The following is a 19,952-nucleotide window of genomic DNA, read 5'->3' as shown; positions in this document are numbered from 1 at the left end:
GGGCTGGTAGTCAGTTCAGCAGTCATGGGTTAACAGGACAGAGTCACACAGAGGAACCCGGCACAGAGAGCTGCTCTGTTTTCTAGTCTGGTATGACTGGAGGGGGTGTGAGGAGAGAGAGACCACTCCTGACCAGGGGGAGCTTGTGCTGCTATCTTCTCTAACCCCCGAAGGGGGAATACATCAGAAAGATGGGCTGCATCCCTTGTGATCATCACAGTAGGCCTGTGTTAAGGCGAGCAGGAAGTCCCCCTCTTTTGAGTGGGTCATAAGGGAGTGCCTCTGCCTCGTTAGATTCAATTTCCATGCGAGCCCACGCACGATCACGGAGTCTGCCTACGTAGGATGAAACTCTCCCTAACGGAGAGAAAGCCTCAACACCCCAGATATTGTAAGTCAAACTCCCCAACAGGGAAGACCCATTTCTACCTAGTTAAGAAAAGGAAAGAGAGCGGGAGAGGAGGAGAACCCTGGATTCCCAGGGCAGTCTAGAGGGGGTTTAACCCTCCCCCTCATTGTTCCCTCATGTTACCTCAGGCTTCTGCCCAGCTGTTATCTGGCAGAGAATTGCAGGCTGCATCATTCCTTCATTAGACACTGTCTTAGTGTCCGATAGCCCAGCACTCCACAGCCAGAGCCAGGTGTGACCAAAGCACTGGGTGTTGACAGTGCGAGAAGAGAGACATCTGGTAGGGATTTGGGATTGGGCGAGATGACCAGTGAGCCTGTCCTGAGAGAGGGGAGAAGATCTGGCGTACACTGAAAGAAGATACCACGAGAATGTCAATTAAAGTCAGCCAAACGGTGAAATATTCTAAATATACACCGCCATCAGCTAATTATGAATATAGGCAATAACCTACAGGCTACATAGAGATCAGTGCATTTACAGCAATGGCCCTAAATCACTGGGATCATGCAGGGCAGGGCTGGTCTGGTCGAGTGGTTCTAGTAAAATGGAAAAGCAAACTGTCCTTGTCTGCCACAGCCCCATAAATCAGGCTGAACCATGTGAGTTAATGCTGTGGAAACACCCAATGAAACGTCTCAGTACACAGCCTTATATAGAGACACACAGACTGGAGAGAAGCAAGGAAGGCGAGGGAGGGAGGGAGGGACGAAGGGAGGGAGGGAGAGAAAGGAGAGAGAGGGAAGGGAAGGAGGAGAGAAAGAGCAAGAGAGGGAGAGGAGAGAGAGAGAAAGAGAGATGAGGAGAAAGAGGGGAGATAGAGACAGAAAGAAAGAAAGAAAGAAAGAAAGAAAGAAAGAAAGACGAGTAAGAGAGGGAGAAGACTAGGGCCTAAGTCCACAGAAGTAAACCTTTTTGTTAGCCCCTCTCCAGAGACAGAGAGCAGTGCATCACTCCTCCTGATCCCCTATCCTCTGCTTGTAAAAGGACGCAGTCTGCCAGCACCATCTCCACCCGGGTCCCTTGCTGCAGCATGAGCTCAGAGATGACCACTTAATCAATAACGCCAGGTTGCCACGACAACCTGGATTTCCTGTTGCTGGTTTCTGGTATCTGATGATTACACTCCCCGTTAGCTGCACCTGCCACCCGTCTCTCCTTGTCTCATCCACACCTTATCCATCAACCCACTGGCTTTGCCTGCTTCTCAAATGGCACCCTAGTCCCTACATAGAGCAATACCTTTGACCCGGGGCCATGTGGTTTTGGTCAAAACTAGTGCACTATATAGTGAATAGGGTGCCATTTGGGATTCAGACCTTATCTGTCATCACACTGGCTTTGTCACATAGGAAACCTCACTCAGCCATCAGCACACTAGATACATAAAGCGAAAGGATATTCGACAATAGGCGAATAGGATTTTCATTCAACATTACAGAGAGAGAGAGAGAGAGAGAGAGAGAGAGAGAGAGAGAGAGAGAGAGAGAGAGAGAGAGAGAGAGAGAGAGAGAGAGAGAGAGAGAGAGAGATGGCTGAAGACAGTAGACAGACAGTAAGGCCTAGTAATACACAGACACACCCTCTCTCTCATGGATAATAAACAGAGCTGATAGACATCATACCTCCCTCAGAGTGATGTCATCCCCCCCCCCCTGGGGAGAGCTAAGCATCATCTTCTTACTCCCCCTCTCTCCTCCCTCTCTCTCTCTCTATGGCATCTCACTCTCTTTAACCCCTGTTATCTCTCTCCGCCTCCTCCATTCTTTCCCTCTCTCCTCCGGGCTGGTGTTAAACATGTGGAGGAGAGAGGGAGGAGGGAGGTTAGCAACTCCTGCTTTTTTTTCATTAATGGCGAGCTCATTAATCTAGGGTGATAACGAGGACATGTGTCAGTGAGATGATTAAACCTCTTCTGCTTTACAAAGAGGCGCCCTTGGGGATAAACAAGCTCGGGACAGACTCGGGCAAAAGGTGGGTATCACACACACACACACACACACACACACACACACACACACACACACACACACACACACACAGATAGATAGATGGAAAATACACACACACACATCAACAAACAAACACATACTGTAAGCACACACTGCCACACGCGGTGTGTATCTCTTAGGTAAAGGGCCCAGCCCACACATTGCCTTTCTGGAGGACATCTGGAGGTTGAGATACTACATGTGTGTCCACTTAAACACACCCACTACATCCACGTAACATTCCCTTTCTCACCAGCCTAAAATCTCACAACACATACTACCAAAAAAAGCAAGGTGAGTGGTTGAGAGGGGGAGGTCAAAACCTCCCTGGTTACAGCCAGGTGAGTGGTTGAGAGGGGGAGGTCAAAACCTCCCTGGTTACAGCCAGGTGAGTGGTTGAGAGGAGGAGGTCAAAACCTCCCTGGTTACAGCAAGGTGAGTGGTTGAGAGGGGGAGGTCAAATCCTCCCTGGTTACAGCCAGGTGAGTGGTTGAGAGGGGGAGGTCAAAAACCTCCCTGGTTACAGCCAGGTGAGTGGTTGAGAGGAGGAGGTCAAAACCTCCCTGGTTACAGCCAGGTGAGTGGTTGAGAGGGGTAGGTCAAAACCTCCTTGGTTACAGCAAGGTGAGTGGTTGAGAGGAGGAGGTCAAAACCTCCCTGGTTACAGCAAGGTGAGTGGTTGAGAGGAGGAGGTCAAAACTTCCCTGGTTACAGCCAGGTGAGTGGTTGAGAGGGGGAGGTCAAAACCTCCGGGGTTACAGCAAGGTGAGTGGTTGAGAGGGGGAGGTCAAAACCTCCTTGGTTACAGCAAGGTGAGTGGTTGAGAGGAGGAGGTCAAAACCTCCCTGGTTACAGCAAGGTGAGTGGTTGAGAGGAGGTCAAAACCTCCCTGGTTACAGCCAGGTGAGTGGTTGAGAGGGGGAGGTCAAAACCTCCGGGGTTACAGCAAGGTGAGTGGTTGAGAGGGGGAGGTCAAAACCTCCTTGGTTACAGCCAGGTGAGTGGTTGAGAGGAGGAGGTCAAAACCTCCCTGGTTACAGCCAGGTGAGTGGTTGAGAGGAGGAGGTCAAAACCTCCCTGGTTACAGCCAGGTGAGTGGTTGAGAGGGGGAGGTCAAAACCTCCCTGGTTACAGCAAGGTGAGTGGTTGAGAGGAGGAGGTCAAAACCTCCCTGGTTACAGCCAATGAGTGGTTGAGAGGAGGAGGTCAAAACCTCCCTGGTTACAGCCAGGTGAGTGGTTGAGAGGAGGAGGTCAAAATCTCCCTGGTTACAGCAAGGTGAGTGGTTGAGAGGAGGAGGTCCAGGGGAGAGGAGGCCTACAGCAGAGCAGGGTGAGAGGGGGAGGTCTAGGAGAGAGGAGGCCTACAGCAGAGCAGGGTGAGAGGGGACGGTCTAGGAGAGAGGAGGCCTACAGCAGAGCAGGGTGAGAGGGGGAGGTCTAGGAGAGAGGAGGCCTACAGCAGAGCAGGGTGAGAGGGGGAGGTCTAGGAGAGAGGAGGCCTACAGCAGAGCAGGGTGAGAGGGGGAGGTCTAGGAGAGAGGAGGCCTACAGCAGAGCAGGGTGCGAGGGGGAGGTCTAGGAGAGACAGGCCTCTCACTGAGAGGAAGCAGGACTTAATAAATACATCTCTAGAGGTTATTTTCTCTCTTTTCAACAGGAAATCGGGATGCTGAGTCACAGGCATTATTTAGGGGGAAGCCGGACCATAGCTTCATCCCAAATAGAATTATCTGTCTAGTCACATTGTTGTTGTGTTTTCTAACGTAGGGGTGCTATGACGCTGTAATTATCAGCCACGCAAGAGGGAAGGGAGGTGTTTGTGCATGTGTGTGTTTGTGCATGCACACGTCGCACACAGACATGAACAGATCATTCCCGACATGAGATCTTTGCGATGCAGTAGCAATTATTTTGTCTAACACACACATTAAATCCAATCTGCCCCCCCCCCCCTCCCTAATCGCCTTTTCACAGACAGACAGACAGAGACAGTAATCCTCCATATCTGTATTTAATAGCAGGGTAGGCCCCCTGCTAGCCTATATCATGATACTGGTAGGTTAAGCAGGCTTTAAAGGTCCAATACAGATGGTTTTTTTTCTTCTCAATATCAAATAATTTTGTGATAACAATGAAGTACCTACTGCGATTGTTTTCAATTCATATGGTAAATAAAGACAAAACAGCAATTTCTCAAGCAAGAATCTGGGAGTGGTCTGAGTGGGGAGGGAAAACTGAAAACGAGCTATTATTGGCAAAGAGGTTTGGAACTTTCTTTCCTATTGGTCTAATAACTAATATATACCGCCTGGTGATGTCACCATGCAGGCCAATACTCCATCCCACCAAAACAGGGTGACATTTCAGGCAGTCTTTTCAAATAACTCTTACACTAAATGGGCTTCATCATTATTGTCACAACTTCACAGTATTATTCCAACCTCATAGTGTGGAAATATATATAAAACTCACATGTTTGACTGTAGTGGGCCTTTAATATGCATCTCTAGATTAGATTAGCGATCCAGGTATAGGACTATAGGGCAGTATGACTAAAGTATGACTAAATATTTATCTCAAAATACTCATCATCTACAACAGCACATACAATTGGGGCGCATGCATAATCTTCCTAATTCTACATGATTCTAATCCTACAAGAGACTTGCATTAGCAGGTCCTCTTCCCTCAATTAATGCAAAAAGAAACACTTCCTTTTGAGAACATGCTACAGGAACTGCTACCTTAAAAAAGTATCCTCGTTTTCCATTGGTTTAAAGGGGCCCTCGTATGGTATGCATAGGCTATAAATACCGCTATGTGGACTTGATTGAATTACGACTCATTCTGTGACCGCTGATACAATCAGAGAATACTGTAGCTAGGGAAGATTCCTTTAGTTCCAATTCTAGAACTGATTGACAACTCATTCCGTGTCTCCTGATAGAGGGGATACAGTAAGATTCCTTCAGCTCTGACTCCAGAAGGGCGTAGCAACGTTCTCTCTCCCTGCCGAGATGTTCTGTTCCCACTGGCCAGCTAGAGTTAGGAGATTCCTCTTGATCTAATTGATTTATTAGACAGGCATTCGATTAAGAAGGCACTGCTTTAAATTAGCCAGCCAGGGGGAGGACATGGGGGTGGCTTGACTCAGGGAATTAAGGCCTAAGTGGGAAGTCAGTGTCCTCCATGCTAAACCTTACCATGGCCTTTACCATATTAGGACGTTTCCATTTGGGGGAAAATAACATTACGTAATCATTTCTATTGCAAGATTTACATTAATATAGATAGAGAAATGCAATCTGACTGAGTCTTGGATGGATAATTCTGTGAATCTGATCAAGCAAAGCATTCTATTATTTCAGTTATGATGTTATTTCACATTAGTGGATAATGTAACAAAGTGCCCACAGGAAATACATCTGTGTATCCATTCCAGAGAGTCTGGTGAAGGCCAAATACCTTCCCGTGTTACTGAGGGGCAAAGCAGCCGTGGTCCAAACCTCTGGTAGTAACAGGCCCCCAGGTCTGCTGGGCTGGGTGGCAGGCGCGAGGCATGTGGCCTCAGAAAAAAAAACAGTTTGTTCATAGGTCATCATTTAGGTGGAGTTCAGGAATGCATAGCAAACCAGATCTCTCTCTCTCACACACACACACACACACACACACACACACACACACACACACACACACACACACACACACACACACACACACACACACACACACACATACACACACACACACACACACACACACACACACATGCAGACAGACCATGTGACTTTCTCGGGTAATCTCATGGCAGCACCCATCACCTTGTTCACCCGACACAGGTTACGGCAGCGTCAACAACAGGAAGTGAGCTCCCACTAACCCTGACTCGCCTCTCCTCTCAGGCCTGGGAGTGCTGATCTAGGATCAGTTTAACCTTTGCATAATAAATAAGAGGGAGTACCGGACCCTAAATCAGCACTCCTACTCTGAGACGCTTTGTGAATATGGACCCTTGGTGTTTCTACACTCCAGAGGTGAAGTTGACCATACAGGCACAGATCTAGGATCAGAAAAAATGACTTTAAACAGCTGTAAAAACTATATATTTTTGTTATCGAAAATATATTTCAAAGCGATTTAGATGGTACAATGATTCCTTACACTATCCAGTGCTTGTTCTCACATAAACTGAAATTGAGCGAACAGTGGAGAATTTTAGCAACCAAGAAAAGATAAGAACAATTTCCATAACACAGCCACAAAGTCAGAACAGCTTAGTTTGACAAGAGACGCCGCTCCGGCGGGAGAAATCAATAAGTGAATAACACAGCCAATCACAACACTGGTGGGTAAGTAATACTGTGACACACGATCATTCCACTATCATTCCACTATTCCACTACAATGCAAACATTCTTTAAAAATCCTATGTGTAGCACCTTTAACTCTTTACAGTGTTCTTTTAACTCTCGAATCAACACTAGTAATGTTACACTGAAAATTCAACACTACTTTAACGCTGGCCAATTTGCTGTGTGCTATGAAAGGGACACATCTGCAGGCTCCCATACATTTCCAGAACCCTTTAGAATTCTGAAGAACCGTAGATGCCACGCCAAGAACCCCACACTTAACTCAAAGGGTCCTTTATCGGGCAAGAGTTCTCCAAGGAACCGTAAGAGCTGAGGAAGACCCCTTTTTAGAACCTTTCTCTTTTCAGTGTAGAATCGACTTAACACTACATACAGTAACAACATCCTATAATATAGGATGAACCCTACATAACACAGACATATTATCAGTGGATTGTACATGGTGCCACGATGGCAACTATGCCAAGGAAGACTGGCTACATCCTGGCACTAGAACAAGGAAGGCCACAGTCACACTGGGCAGGGGGGTACACACACACACACATTGGGCAGGGGGGCTTTTTACTGGTTGAATGAAGCGTCTTTATAGCCCTGTTTAGAAGTCAGGAGGGCACTACAGTGAATGAGGGCAGTTAGCATAGATGGTAGAATAAGGACCGGGTAATTTTGTTTAGAAGGCAGGAGGGCGCTACAGTGAATGAGGGCAGTTATCATAGATGGCAGAATAAGGACCGGGTCATTTTGTTTAGAAGGCAGGTGGGCGCTACAGTGAATGAGGGCAGTTATCATAGATGGCAGAATAAGGACCGGGTCATTTTGTTTAGAAGGCAAGAGGGCGCTACAGTGAATGAGGGCAGTTATCATAGATGGCAGAATAAGGACCGGGTCATTTTGTTTAGAAGTCAGGAGGGCGCTACAGTGAATGAGGGCAGTTAGCATAGATGGCAGAATAAGGACCGGGTCATTTTGTTTAGAAGGCAGGAGGGCGCTACAGTGAATGAGGGCAGTTAGCATAGATGGCAGAATAAGGACCGGGTCATTTCGTTTAGAAGTCAGGAGGGCGTTGGGGAAACGTTTGATGCCAGAGTCACACACTCAAAAGAAAGGAGGATGGGTCACATTGTGTCATTTTGAATGGTTGAGGATTTGGCTTGATAAAGCAATGGGTGACAGGGTTAATGGACCATTTCCTATCAAACAAATGATGACAAACTTTCCCCACCAAATAAAAACCAACCATCTTTCGTCAGCACACCAGGCGAGAGGCGGAGGTTACAGACGACAGCTCGATACCGTGTGTGGCCAGAGTCAGACCTCTTTCAGAAAACCTGTGTCTGCAGCTATTTCCCTCAATTGACGCAACTAACATTTTGATACTGTTCTCACAAAAGTTGTTTTCTTCTGCTAAGTTCACAGAGCTTTTAAAACTATATGGCAGCACAGCTAGTCCTCCTAACCCGTATTTTATGTTGTTTCCAACCTCCAACAAGAAGCCTTAAATAGGTCCCTTGCCTTCCACAGGGGCTGGGAATGCTGCCTTTAGCTGATTAGGACCAGACCAAGGCTGCATCCTAAATGGCACCATATTCCCTATACAGTGTACTACTTTTGATCAGGGCAGATATGGTTCTGGTCAAAAGTGGTAGTGTACTATATTATATATTGAAAAGGGTGCCATTTGGGGCGCAACCCAGGCAAGGAACACTGTTGTTTTGACAGAGATAAAGACCAGAGACAGAAGAGGAAGTGAGACATTCCACTCCCTAATTTCTTCTGTTTCAATGGAAGTCAATGAACTAAGTAGACCAGACCCAGCTGCTATCACATTGGTGTCTATGGGAGAGCCACCCCCTTAAGTAGACCGGCCTGAGTGAACTACCTTCATTTATCCACCATTTTTTATAAAGACTGCTCAGGTTGCATCCTGGGTAATCTTACAGACTTCCTGGTTTTGTTCATAGGTTAGCCAATCAGAGAAATGATTGACTGAACGAGTGATCGATAGTTGTCCTGAAGTGGCTAAAGACAGACTGAAGATTTGAAGAAGCGTAGGCTAAAAACACATGTCCTTGCATATCATTTTTATTTGATTTCTTTGCGGTACAAGTTCATAATTGTGAGAGATTATTAAAGTGTGCATGAAATTTAATTCCTGTTTGACCACTTCATTTGCTTTTAGAGTGCCGGACAATTAGCGTTGTTCAGAAGCTCTTCGGTCCTTAATTGCAGCAAAAGAGACCTCAATGACAATACCCTCTGTCTGTGTGGTGCCCTTATCTTTGTAAAATGTATTTTTTAAACTAATTTGATGTGGCATGAAAGTGTGGGCTATTTGGCTTTCATTTTTAATGGGTCGTTGGTAGAAGAAAGGGAGTGGAGGCGGTGAACAAATACATTTGAGAAGGGCAGGCAGGGTAGGCAGCCACTTCATTCACATTGCTCCCGGTTAACAGCAGCATCTCCTTCTGCAGGAGGCTGAGGAACAGAGCTGACCATGAATCACGCCCTGCTCTCCTTGATATAGCTCTCATGCCAGAGGAAACTTTAAATCTCGTTCACTCTTCTCTCTCTCTCTCTCTCTCTCTCTCTCTCTCTCTTTCCTACTCTCTCCAATACTTCTGTCAGGTGTTATTTATGAGCGCTGTAGTGAGTTCCTGCATGCCTGCAGCACCTGCTCATGTTGGAGTGGGAGAACCCTGGCAGCTGCCAGAGAGATAGAAAGAAAGAGAAAGCGAGAGAGAGAAAGAAGGACAGAGAGAGAAAGAAGAGCGAGAGACACAGACAGACAGAGAGAGAGCGAGAGAGAGGGGGGGGGGGGGGGTAGCGCACCACCAGTGCCAGGCTACAAAATAATGTGATGTTAGCTCAGTGGCGCGCGGCTAACAGATGAGACGCCTAATGATGCCTGGTCCTCTGTTTAGAACACACCACGAGCCGGCAGCAGGAAACAACAAACAAACACACAAACAACTACAAGCACTAATTAATGGTGTCATATGACTCTAAACATGATCAATTAAAACCCACGGTTCATTGGCTCTCCCTCTGTGTGAGCGGGACAGGAAGCTTGGTGCCTGAGTAATGAGCACGGCAAGGATGACGTCATTACGGCTAAGAGGAGGACAGATGTGGGACTGTCTGGCTATAGCGACCACGTTTGTACTCCTTCTCTCCCTTCCACCCCGACTCTGTGGATGAAGCGTGTGTAGCGAGGCTGAGGCCAAACACCTGAGCGATAACAGAGAGGCGGACAGGTCAAAAGGGTAGTCAGTGGTTCGATCAGGGTTCTCTGCTCCCAGAGTTGACAGAGAGCCCGAGGGGTGGAGCTTGGAGAGGTAGCTACAGTAGGTAGGTGTACTTTGCTCTAGTCTAGAGTCAATGACATCAGGTGAGTATTGGTAGGTAGCTAGACACACAGAAACCTGATCAAATGAGGACAGTAAGCAATGAAGAGCAAAAAGGACACAAAAGAGATGTGCTTACAGCTCACCAACTCCCCAGAGACGTGTACTTAACACACAGAACAATGACATCAGGGGAAGCAGCATATGGGGTGGCGGTGTAACAGCCAGGGGAATAAACCGTTTATAAGGCTGTTTTACAGGCCAAACTCATTCATCACCCAGGGATGTGTCCCAAATGGCACCCTATTCCCTATTAGGCCTAAGTACACCACTTTTGACCAGGGCCAGTAGGGGCCCATACCAGTGCACGTTACAGGGAAAATCTTTCCATTTGGGCGGAAGCCTCGATGACTAAATGTGAGAGCGCTCCTGTCTCAGACTGAGCTCTGCTGAAACAATACGATTCACTCCCTGTATCTCTGTTGCACTAGCAGGGCCAGGCCAGCTCAGCTGCACATGCTCAGTGACGCTGGGTCCAGGGACGATGCTGTGGACATTACGCTTGTCTCAAGCCTCCAGTCTGTCCCATTCCCCTCCCAACCACGCTCTGTTTTCAGGCTACTACCTCTCTCGTTCTCTCTCTGTCTTGCTCTCTCATTACTCCTGTGTGTTGTGATGTCTACAGACTCTGACATTCAGCGTTGCCTCCCTCCTCTCCTCTCTGCCTGACTAATAAACAAGGCGACTAGGGTTTCTGTTAAAGCAGTGTGCTAGCTAGCTACTTGACTGCGTGGCCCCTGTGTAAATCACTAACTGTGGCCCGGGGAAAGGGACATCACAGGAGCCGTTTTAGTCTCTGTCAACATTTTCAGATCATTAGGATGGCTCTTGGACTCACACGTCCCTCTGGGCTGAGTCCCAAATAGCACGGTATTCTCTATACAGTGTACTACTTCTGACCCCGGCCAATGTACATGCAGGCCAGGGGGTAATAATGATAAGCAATGATGAGTGACTCAAAAAACGACACAAGAAACGTTACGATCTGTCAGCATAAAGTCACCATATTGCTCCATTGGCTTTGTACTGTCACGTTTTTTCAGGGAAACTGAGAATGAATTGTCAGGTTAAAGGTGAGGAACAAAGATTCCACTGATGAGTTTGTGGCCCAAACACAAACTGGCATGATGAGGGCTGGCGGCTCAGCGCCGGCTGCCTGTCTATTGTTAACACAGACCTTTCATTAACCGCTCCACTGAGAAACAGGGGAGGAGAGGAGGAGGAAGGAGAGGAGGAGAGGGAGGAGAGAGGAGGCTGAGGCAATATGAGAGTGGGGGGGGGGGGGGGGGGGGGGGGCAGGTGAAGGAGAGAGGGGAGCGAGAAGGAGGGAGTGGGAAGAGAGGATGAAGCAGCAGACACAGAGGAACAGGGGGATAAGAGGAGGAGACGGAGGAGAGGGGAGGCTGAGGCAACAGACAGTAGGGTCACTGTCAACTCCCAACACGACTAGTCCAGCCTAAAGAGCAGCCACCAAACACATTATTCAAAAAGACATGTCACCAACTGATCCTGGAGCTGCCATCTCCCCCGGCTGTAAGCTATACACAACGGGACACTATCATTTCAGCTCCCACATGGCGGGGTCTATGGGACAGGTAGAGAAAGAGAGGGAGGAGTAGAAGCTTTATTTCGTTTCAGACTATCATTTCAACTCCCACCTGTTTCTATGTAATATGGTATCGGTAGGAGGAATGGAATAATGAGAGAGAGAGAGAGAGGGAGGAGTAGACACTATTTGTTTTTGGACTTATTTTTATCGCACATGCTCAGTGACGCTGGGTCCAGGGACGATGCTGTGGACATTACCAACACACCTGTCTGTCTATGACTCACTCTGGGGAGTCAGTAATGGGGAGAGGAAGAGGAGGAGAGTGTAGGTTGGAGGCACTTCCTGTATGGTCACAACAACACACTAAAGTGTTCTCTAGTCCCAGTGCTGGATATGGATACTGTAAGCCCATTGTATTGTAAACAGCTGAGCGCACACACTACATGCAGAAGTTCCATTGGTCAAATCAACGAGTTTTTTCCATTGCTTGAGGGACAATGGCGAAACTGCCACGTCCGTTTGCGATGTTACAACAACAAAGAAGTTACTGCCAACAACGAACACTGTTTTTTCCCCTCTGACATCATTGCACGTGCGATAGAACAGCAGCATATGCACTGTGATTGATTTATTACCCTGATGTGCGACGCTCCCCCTATGCTCCCCACCTCTGCTACGTCAACGAAACAAAACCAAAACCTATAACAACGGCTGTTGGGCCGACAGTGGCGCTGTTTCCCCCGTACGGCAGATTCCATCTAGAGGTTTGTATACTCAGTCCCCTGGTTGGATCTGAGCCACTGAGGAAGGCTCCTGATCCAGCTAGAACGAGAGCCTATGCTGGGGCCCGCTCTTCCTCTTGCTCCTTCTGAGCCCCCCCCCCCCCCCGTCATGATTTTGTTCAGTTCACTTGGGCCTGACATGTATAGTCACACCCAACCTCCCCCCTCATCCCCCGCCAACCCCCCAACTGAACAACTCCAGGATATTTCTGTCCTTTCAACAACATTATTGACACTCCATCCCTCATGCCTCCTCATTCATTATGTCAGCCTTGGCCCCCGCACAGTCACGAAGCTCCGTCGTGGGCCCTATCTGGGTTATATAGGGAGGAACTCCTGCCGGCTGCTGGAGCACGTTATGGGACGTAGCCTCAGTTTAACACTTAAATACAGGGCTTAGACTACACACAGGAAAAACACAACACAAAATGATAGTCAGGAGGCATAGACAAACCTTCAGCAAAAAGTGAGCATGACACGGACAAAACACATTTCTGAAGAAAAAAAACAAGAAAGGCTGGGGTATCCAACAACAACAAAACGCAAACGCAAAAACCTGAGTGTCGTGTCGTGAGACTGAGGGAGATTGTGATGAATTCTCAGAGCTTTCCACGGATTCCTCTGTCAGTACTGGGGTCTCTGGGAAGAGAATGGGTCATATGCAAATAGCCATGCCCAGTATGGGGGAGAAGTTTCCCACAAGCAGAGTGTGAAAAGGCCTCTCCTTCCCCACGCCGGCCCCACTCAATGGGCCTTTTCTTCCTCCACTGACAGTGTATGTGGTAGAGCGAGCAGGCTGCAAAGGTAACTAGGCTCTTTCTCCTCAGGCTTTCCTCCAACCAAAGCTTTAACACACAATGGTTCATTTAAGCATTCATCCCACACACAACCCCAATAAAGGACATCCAAGCGTAGTTAAGGGGGTTAGTGAAACTGACTTGGGTTTTAAAACGGCTTTTCTAAGGGAAGGGAGAGCACATTTTTATAGGGTAATGCAATACCTCTATAGGAGCTTGCTAATCATTAAGCTGCCTCAACAACAGTGGGAAAGGGTTTGAGTAGCATCAGATTATGAGCACAAACAGAATTGTCTGCTGGGAAATCATTGTAAATGTGTGACATGGTGCATTGAATGGTGTAGAGATTAGAATTTCATATCAAACATTTTAAAACGTGTGGAGAAACATAAAAATGCCAAAAGAAGAAAACATGATTAGGCCAATTCAAACCTCAAGAGGTCTGTAAAGACAGTTCCTCGACTAGAGATTTGTCCTTAACTTGTCATATCCTGCTGCTTAGTTTACCTCACTACCCAAAATGAATCATTTGCACTCCTTTCCATTGGAAACACTCAGACTATTCTCATGTAAAGGGAGCGATCAGTTGTGTTTGACAGAGTGAGTGAGTGTCCACCTTCCTTCCCACTGGCTCTCCTCTCCAGCAGCACCTCACTGTCATCCCTCCCTGCCAGCTCTCACGCCCCCCCTTATCCCTCCCTCCTCCCTTTCCCTCCTCCCTCCCCTACCAAACTCAACAGAACAGAGGGGTTGTACTGGTCAGGGGGATGGATTGAGGGAGGGGTCGAGGGAGCAGGGGGAGGAGACTAAAGTCCAGAGCCAACCCCCATGCTTTTATACCCCTCGGGATCCTTTCATTGAAGGGACTTAAACACAAACACAATTGGACATGCTGGAAGGGACCCAACAATGGCACAGGGGGGGGGAGTGAAGTCATAGTGGAGGCACACATGGGTGCCTAGGTCAGGGGGTAAGCAAAAGCACCCCTGGATACTGTGTCTTTCCCCGGAATAAAGGACTGGGGGAGGTGAGGAGGGGTGAGGAGACGAGGGGGCGGGGGACGTTCCTCTGACTTGGCACTTTCATATGCAGCAGAGGAAGTTGTTCAAAAGTTAAAGAACTGATAAATGAAAATGTCCTCTTCTGCTAAACTCCACTCACCAGGGGTAGACCTTTTAAATGTTAACAGATGGCTTTTAAAACAGATGGCTTTTAAAACCCCTCTCCCCCTGAAGCCTTTGGAATGGCCAAAACATCTTATTTTCTTAAGAACTGTAGCTCAACCACAGTGTTGCTTTATTGTTCTCACACAACTTTACAGCGTGTGGTTACATTCAATATTATTTAGGGGCAAAAATTAGTCCAGCGCACTAATTATAGTTTTACCAGCCAAATAAACATCCTGTACTACATCACACAGCTTTACGGAAGCCAAACATAGACCCACCGACCCATTCTTCCTCTTCTGTAGGATGATTAAGTGACAGAGAGAGAGAGAGAGAGGAACAAGAGAGAGATAGAGAGAGAAGAGTGAACCCTTTGATCAATTCAAATAAATACCTATATGGAAAGTTCCTTTGAAATGAATGCCCTATAACCTCCACTTTCACACGTTTACAAAGACAGGCTAAGAGTGACTGTTTATTTTTGCTAAGAATGTTAATACCGGGCCGCATTCCTCTATTCCCAAATTGCGGTGTTAAATTACCATTCCGGGGAATGGTTGCTGCTATTCCTGATGGGATCTGGACTAGTCCTGGTCAGGATAGAAGTGACCAAGGAAGCCAGTGGAGACAGTGTCCCACAGATTGCAAACACCTGTTGTCCTGCCTGCTTGGCTGGCTGTTAGCACCTCCATGTTTACAGCTGTGACGGGGCTCACCTTGATCTCAGCTTGCTCTGCTCTGTCAGGCCCAGCTCCAGGCCCAGTAAGACAACCAATACAGGGCTGGCGCCAAGCACCTTTTGGTTTCAGTAACTGCCAGATCGCCTCCTGTCCTTTCCTGTCCCAAAGCAATCAAATCACTACCCCTCTAAAAGGGGGTTTCTTTTTACCTGGGAACCCATTTTTAGGCTGAACACCCAGCATAACACAGTTGAGGTAAGCAGTGTGTATGCTCAATTAGATAACATAAGGAATAAAACATAGGCTAACTCAGTTTATTTTTTAAATGAACATCAAATGGGCAACACTACAGTGACATGTAATTTACACAAAATGGAAAATAAGTGAAGAAATTGTGTAAAAAGTGTAAAAAGGAAAACAAATTATGCAAAAAATGTCAATAAATAATACGTTTGAATTATTTTCTAGAATTGTATATAAATTACTCATATTAAACCGTGTACAAATTATATCATCTGTCAGCACCTACCAGGTGCGTCTTTATTTCTCTGAGGTGACTCCAATGCAGTAAATATTCACCACGGACCATGAATGAGCCGCAAATACACGCTACAACAACTCCGCTATAAAGTGTGAAAGCACAAATTCACCGTTGTCAACCGAGCACTGGCATGATGGCATGCACGGATCTGTGATCAACACCGTGGCAAAGAGACAAGGCACACAATAAATATCCTAGGTTTATATTATAAAATGACAAACAATGACAGTAAGCACAACAAGCGACTCCTCCATGACAAAAAATCACAACAAATTGACACGATGACAGCATGCCGCGCCTACAGACACCCGTTGCCTTTTCTACCTGCACAAGTTGCCATTTGCTGCAGCGCACGGCACAGAGGCCGCTCTCCACTGCTTTGGAAGACAGATTCCAGTGAGACGATTCCTTCTCTAACTCAGCGTATTCAGTCACCAGCAATTAGATTTTAAGTTTGTTTTGACAGAGGGGTGTTTAGAAACACCAAAGCCCCGTTTTCCAGATCAAGTAAACATGTCCTTATATTCCTGCAGGCTCCGCTGGGTGGCTCGAACACTTGCGCTGCTGACTACTTGCATGAGGCTATAGGCTACGCATGTCGTCAGGATAAAATATCATTTTTTCTTCAGAAAACCTATACTAACAGCCTACAAAACAAACATTATTCCTATGCGTAAAAACGCCCACCTCTGATGGTGAAACAAAAGTCACTAAGTAATAACGAAATAACACGAGAACACATGATATGGGTTTACAAAAAAAGCATAACGGATTGACAAGCAACCCCGAATAGTATGATCTTTGCAAGTCGGTTTTAATATCATTTACAGATAAAGCACTTCACTATGACATGAATTAAATTACTGACAGAAAAAAAAAACGATTCGGAGAAAACGCACTGGCTACCCAGCCAACCCTACAGTGCAGCCTTTTTAACCTCAAACACAAAACACAAACAAAAACAACAAAAAATGATGGATCTAATAAAAAACAATGGATGAACAGGTTGTTTCCAACTGCAAGTTTCGCTCCCGCGGCACACAAACCTATAAAATCTGAATTCCCAGCGCGCGACTGTGGATGTAAACGCACATTCCTTATATAGGCTGTGCCTTGTTCACACGCACAGCGCGTGAGCTACCCTTCCCAGTCTCTAAAACATTACCCAACAATGCATGCTACAGAAACAACGTTTTTTTTTTTAGCTCGACGGTCATTTGCATTTCTGTTGATTAATTATATAACAACCTTATCTTATTTGACATATTTTCTACTTATCGTAGCAATAACTTTTCGAATGTTTTTTAATGCACACTTGCCATTGTCAATGGTGAGAAAGCGTGCATCTCCACTACACATGATTTACAACGAAAAATAAGACAGAAAGTAGCGTGTAGCCTACCTAACACAACGGCATGCATTTGAATAGATGATCAAGCAGCAGAACTGTACAATTTTCCCATTAAAAACATTTTCTAATGCATGGATGGTGGGCCCGAGCCCACGATGTAGCAAGTGTCCTATCAAGGCTCGCGCAACCTGCTACGGTGCGTGGAACGAATAGAAAAGCGACAGAAACAGTTCAGTTTCTCCAAAGTCCATTGAGGAAATACAACTTTTACACATATTCACTCATTTCCGATTCAGAACATCAATCCATTTTCTATATTGATAAAGAAGGTGACAAACTACCGTGGTCCGCAAAAAACAACCAGGTAAGGTTATATTCCCAGACACCGGTTTTAGAAAGCTAGCCAAATTGAGGGCGAGAGAATGTGAAACAAGCTATCAAGTTGAAAACTCTAAAAAAAATACGAAAAGAGGATTTAAATCAAATCGAAAAGGGACTGAACGGGGAACAAAAGCGAGTGCAGGGACGAGATTAGGTGCGTATAACGGTCCAGGGTGGTGCACTCAACCGCTAGGCGGTGGGAGAGTCGCGAGCCAGGTATAACGGTACACCACAGAGGGCTATAATTGTGCGCTTACTTGCTACTTTCCAGCACTTTGACCCACTAAAAACGCGACTCCGGGGGTCCCAAAGTCTTCGGAGAATCGAGAATTCGATAGAACTCATTCTAGTCCACTTCACCACAGAAAAAGAAGGAAATTGGAGTAGTTTTACTTACCGTTATTCCTCCTCGGATTCGCCTGCTTTCTGCGCTTACACCTGGGGCCATCCGCCATGATCCTTTCGCTGTGTCTAAATGCTGTTGGAGAGTCACCTCCTCTTTCGCCCCCACTCCCCCTCCTCCCTCTGCTTCACCTCCCCTCCCTGCACCTGGTTTACGACACTCTGCTTTACGACATTACCTTCTACACCTCCTAAACCGTAGGACCCGCCAACCTTAAACTCCTACTCTATGCGTTCTTTCTGATCATCGCACCATTTATGCATGATTATATTTTGAAAAAAATATAAAGATTTTATTCTGAGTTTCTGGTATGGTTGGGGCCATATAATTACGGGAATCTACAGATAATTGACTAAGAACCTTATGGTTAAAACATACTCAACCTACTAGAGCCTATACCGATGCATGATGACAGACATTGTCACAGCTCTAGAGCAGGGATCATCAACTAGATTTCTTGAGTGAATGGTCGGGGGGCCAGAACATATTTACAAATAATTTGTAGACTGCCCATTTGGCCGCAAGAAGCCCAAACACAATCATTTCAAAACTAGCTTACATTTGTATACGGCCACATGTACACTATATATACAAAAGTATGTGGACACTCCTTCAAATGAGTGGATTTGGCTATTTCAGCCACACCCGTCGCTGACAGGTGTATAAAATCGAGCACACAGCAATGCAATCTCCATAGACAAACATTGGCAGTAGAATGGCCTTACTGAAGAGCTCAATGACTATTAACTTGGCACCATCATAGGATGTAATTTTTCCAACAAGTCAGTTCGTCAAATATCTGCCCTGCTAGCTTTGCCCTGGTCAACTGTAAGTGCTGTTATTGTGAAGCGGAAACATCTAATAGCAACAACGGCTCAGCCACGAAGTGGTAGGCCACACAAGCTCACAAAACGGGACCACTAAGTGCTGAAGTGTGTAGCGCATAAAAATGGTTTGTCCTTGGTTAAAACACTCACTACCGAGTTCCAAACTGCCTCTGGAAGCAACGGCAGCACAAGAACTGTCTCTCGGGAGCTTCATAAAATGGGTTTCCATGGCCGAGCAGCTGCACACAAGCCTAAGATCACCATGAGCGATAACAAGCTTTGGCTGGAGTGGTTTAAATCTCACCGCCATTTGACTTTGGTGCAATGTAAACGCTTTCTCTGGAGTGATGAATCACGCTTCACTATCTGGCAGTCCAACTGATGAATCTGGATTTGGTGGGTGCCAGGAAAACGCTACCTGCCCCAATGTGTAGAGCAAACTGTAAAGTTTGGTGGAGCAGACATAACTGTCTTGGGCTGTTTTTCATGGTTCGGGCTAGGCTCCTTAGGTCCAGTGAAGGGAAATCTCAATGCTTCAGCATATAATGACATTCTAGACGATTCTGTGTTTCCAACTCTGTGGCAACAGTTTGGGGAAGGCCCTTTCCTGTTTCAGCATGACAACGACCCCATGCATGAAGCGAGGTCCATACAGAAATGGTTTGTCGAGATCGGCGTGGAAGAACTTGACTGCCTTGCACAGAGCCCTGACCTCAACCTCATCAAACACCTTAGGGATCAATTGGAACGCCGACTGCGAGCCAGGCCTAATCGCCCAACATCAGTGCCCAACCTCACTAATGCTCTTGTGGCTGAATGGAAGAAAATCCCCGGAGCAACGTTCCAACATTAATGAAAAGCCTTCCCAGAAGAGTGGAGGCTGTTATACCAGCAAAGGGGGGAGCAACTCCATATTCATGCCCATGATTTTGGAATGAGATGTTCGACAAGCTGGTGTCCACATACTTTTGTAGTGTATCTCTCTATTATAAGCGGGAATACAGATTTCCCAAATTAAAATCAATTGGAGCTGATTTCCTGGTGTTTTTACAGTCTTTATGTCCAACAATGATGTATATATATATATTTACAGTACCAGTCAAAAGTTTGGACATACCTACTCATTCAAGGGTTTTCTTTATTTTTTACTATTTTCTACATTCTTGAATAATAGTGAAGACATCACAACTATGAAATAACACATATGGAATCATGTAGTAACCAAAAAAGTGTTAAACAAATCAAAATCAATTTTATATATGAGATTCTTCAAAGTAGCAACCCTTTGCCTTGATG

General features: G+C 46.3%; 1 protein-coding gene across 1 annotated transcript in view; it reads right to left on the bottom strand.

Annotated features, from left to right (window-relative positions):
* Window positions 1-17,928, bottom strand: part of LOC109908734 (zinc finger E-box-binding homeobox 1) — a 65,350-nt gene extending 47,422 nt beyond the window's left edge. Inside the window, exon 1 of the mRNA XM_020507393.2 lies at window positions 17,824-17,928. Within this exon, the coding sequence (XP_020362982.1) occupies window positions 17,824-17,881 (58 nt within the window). The 5' untranslated portion in view covers window positions 17,882-17,928. The remainder of the gene's footprint in view (window positions 1-17,823) is intronic.
* Window positions 17,929-19,952: the final 2,024 nt, after the last annotated feature.

This window comes from Oncorhynchus kisutch, linkage group LG18 (genome assembly GCF_002021735.2).
Source record: "Oncorhynchus kisutch isolate 150728-3 linkage group LG18, Okis_V2, whole genome shotgun sequence".
Classification (NCBI taxonomy): Eukaryota; Metazoa; Chordata; class Actinopteri; order Salmoniformes; family Salmonidae; genus Oncorhynchus; species Oncorhynchus kisutch.
This window is presented reverse-complemented; position numbering and strand designations above follow the sequence as displayed.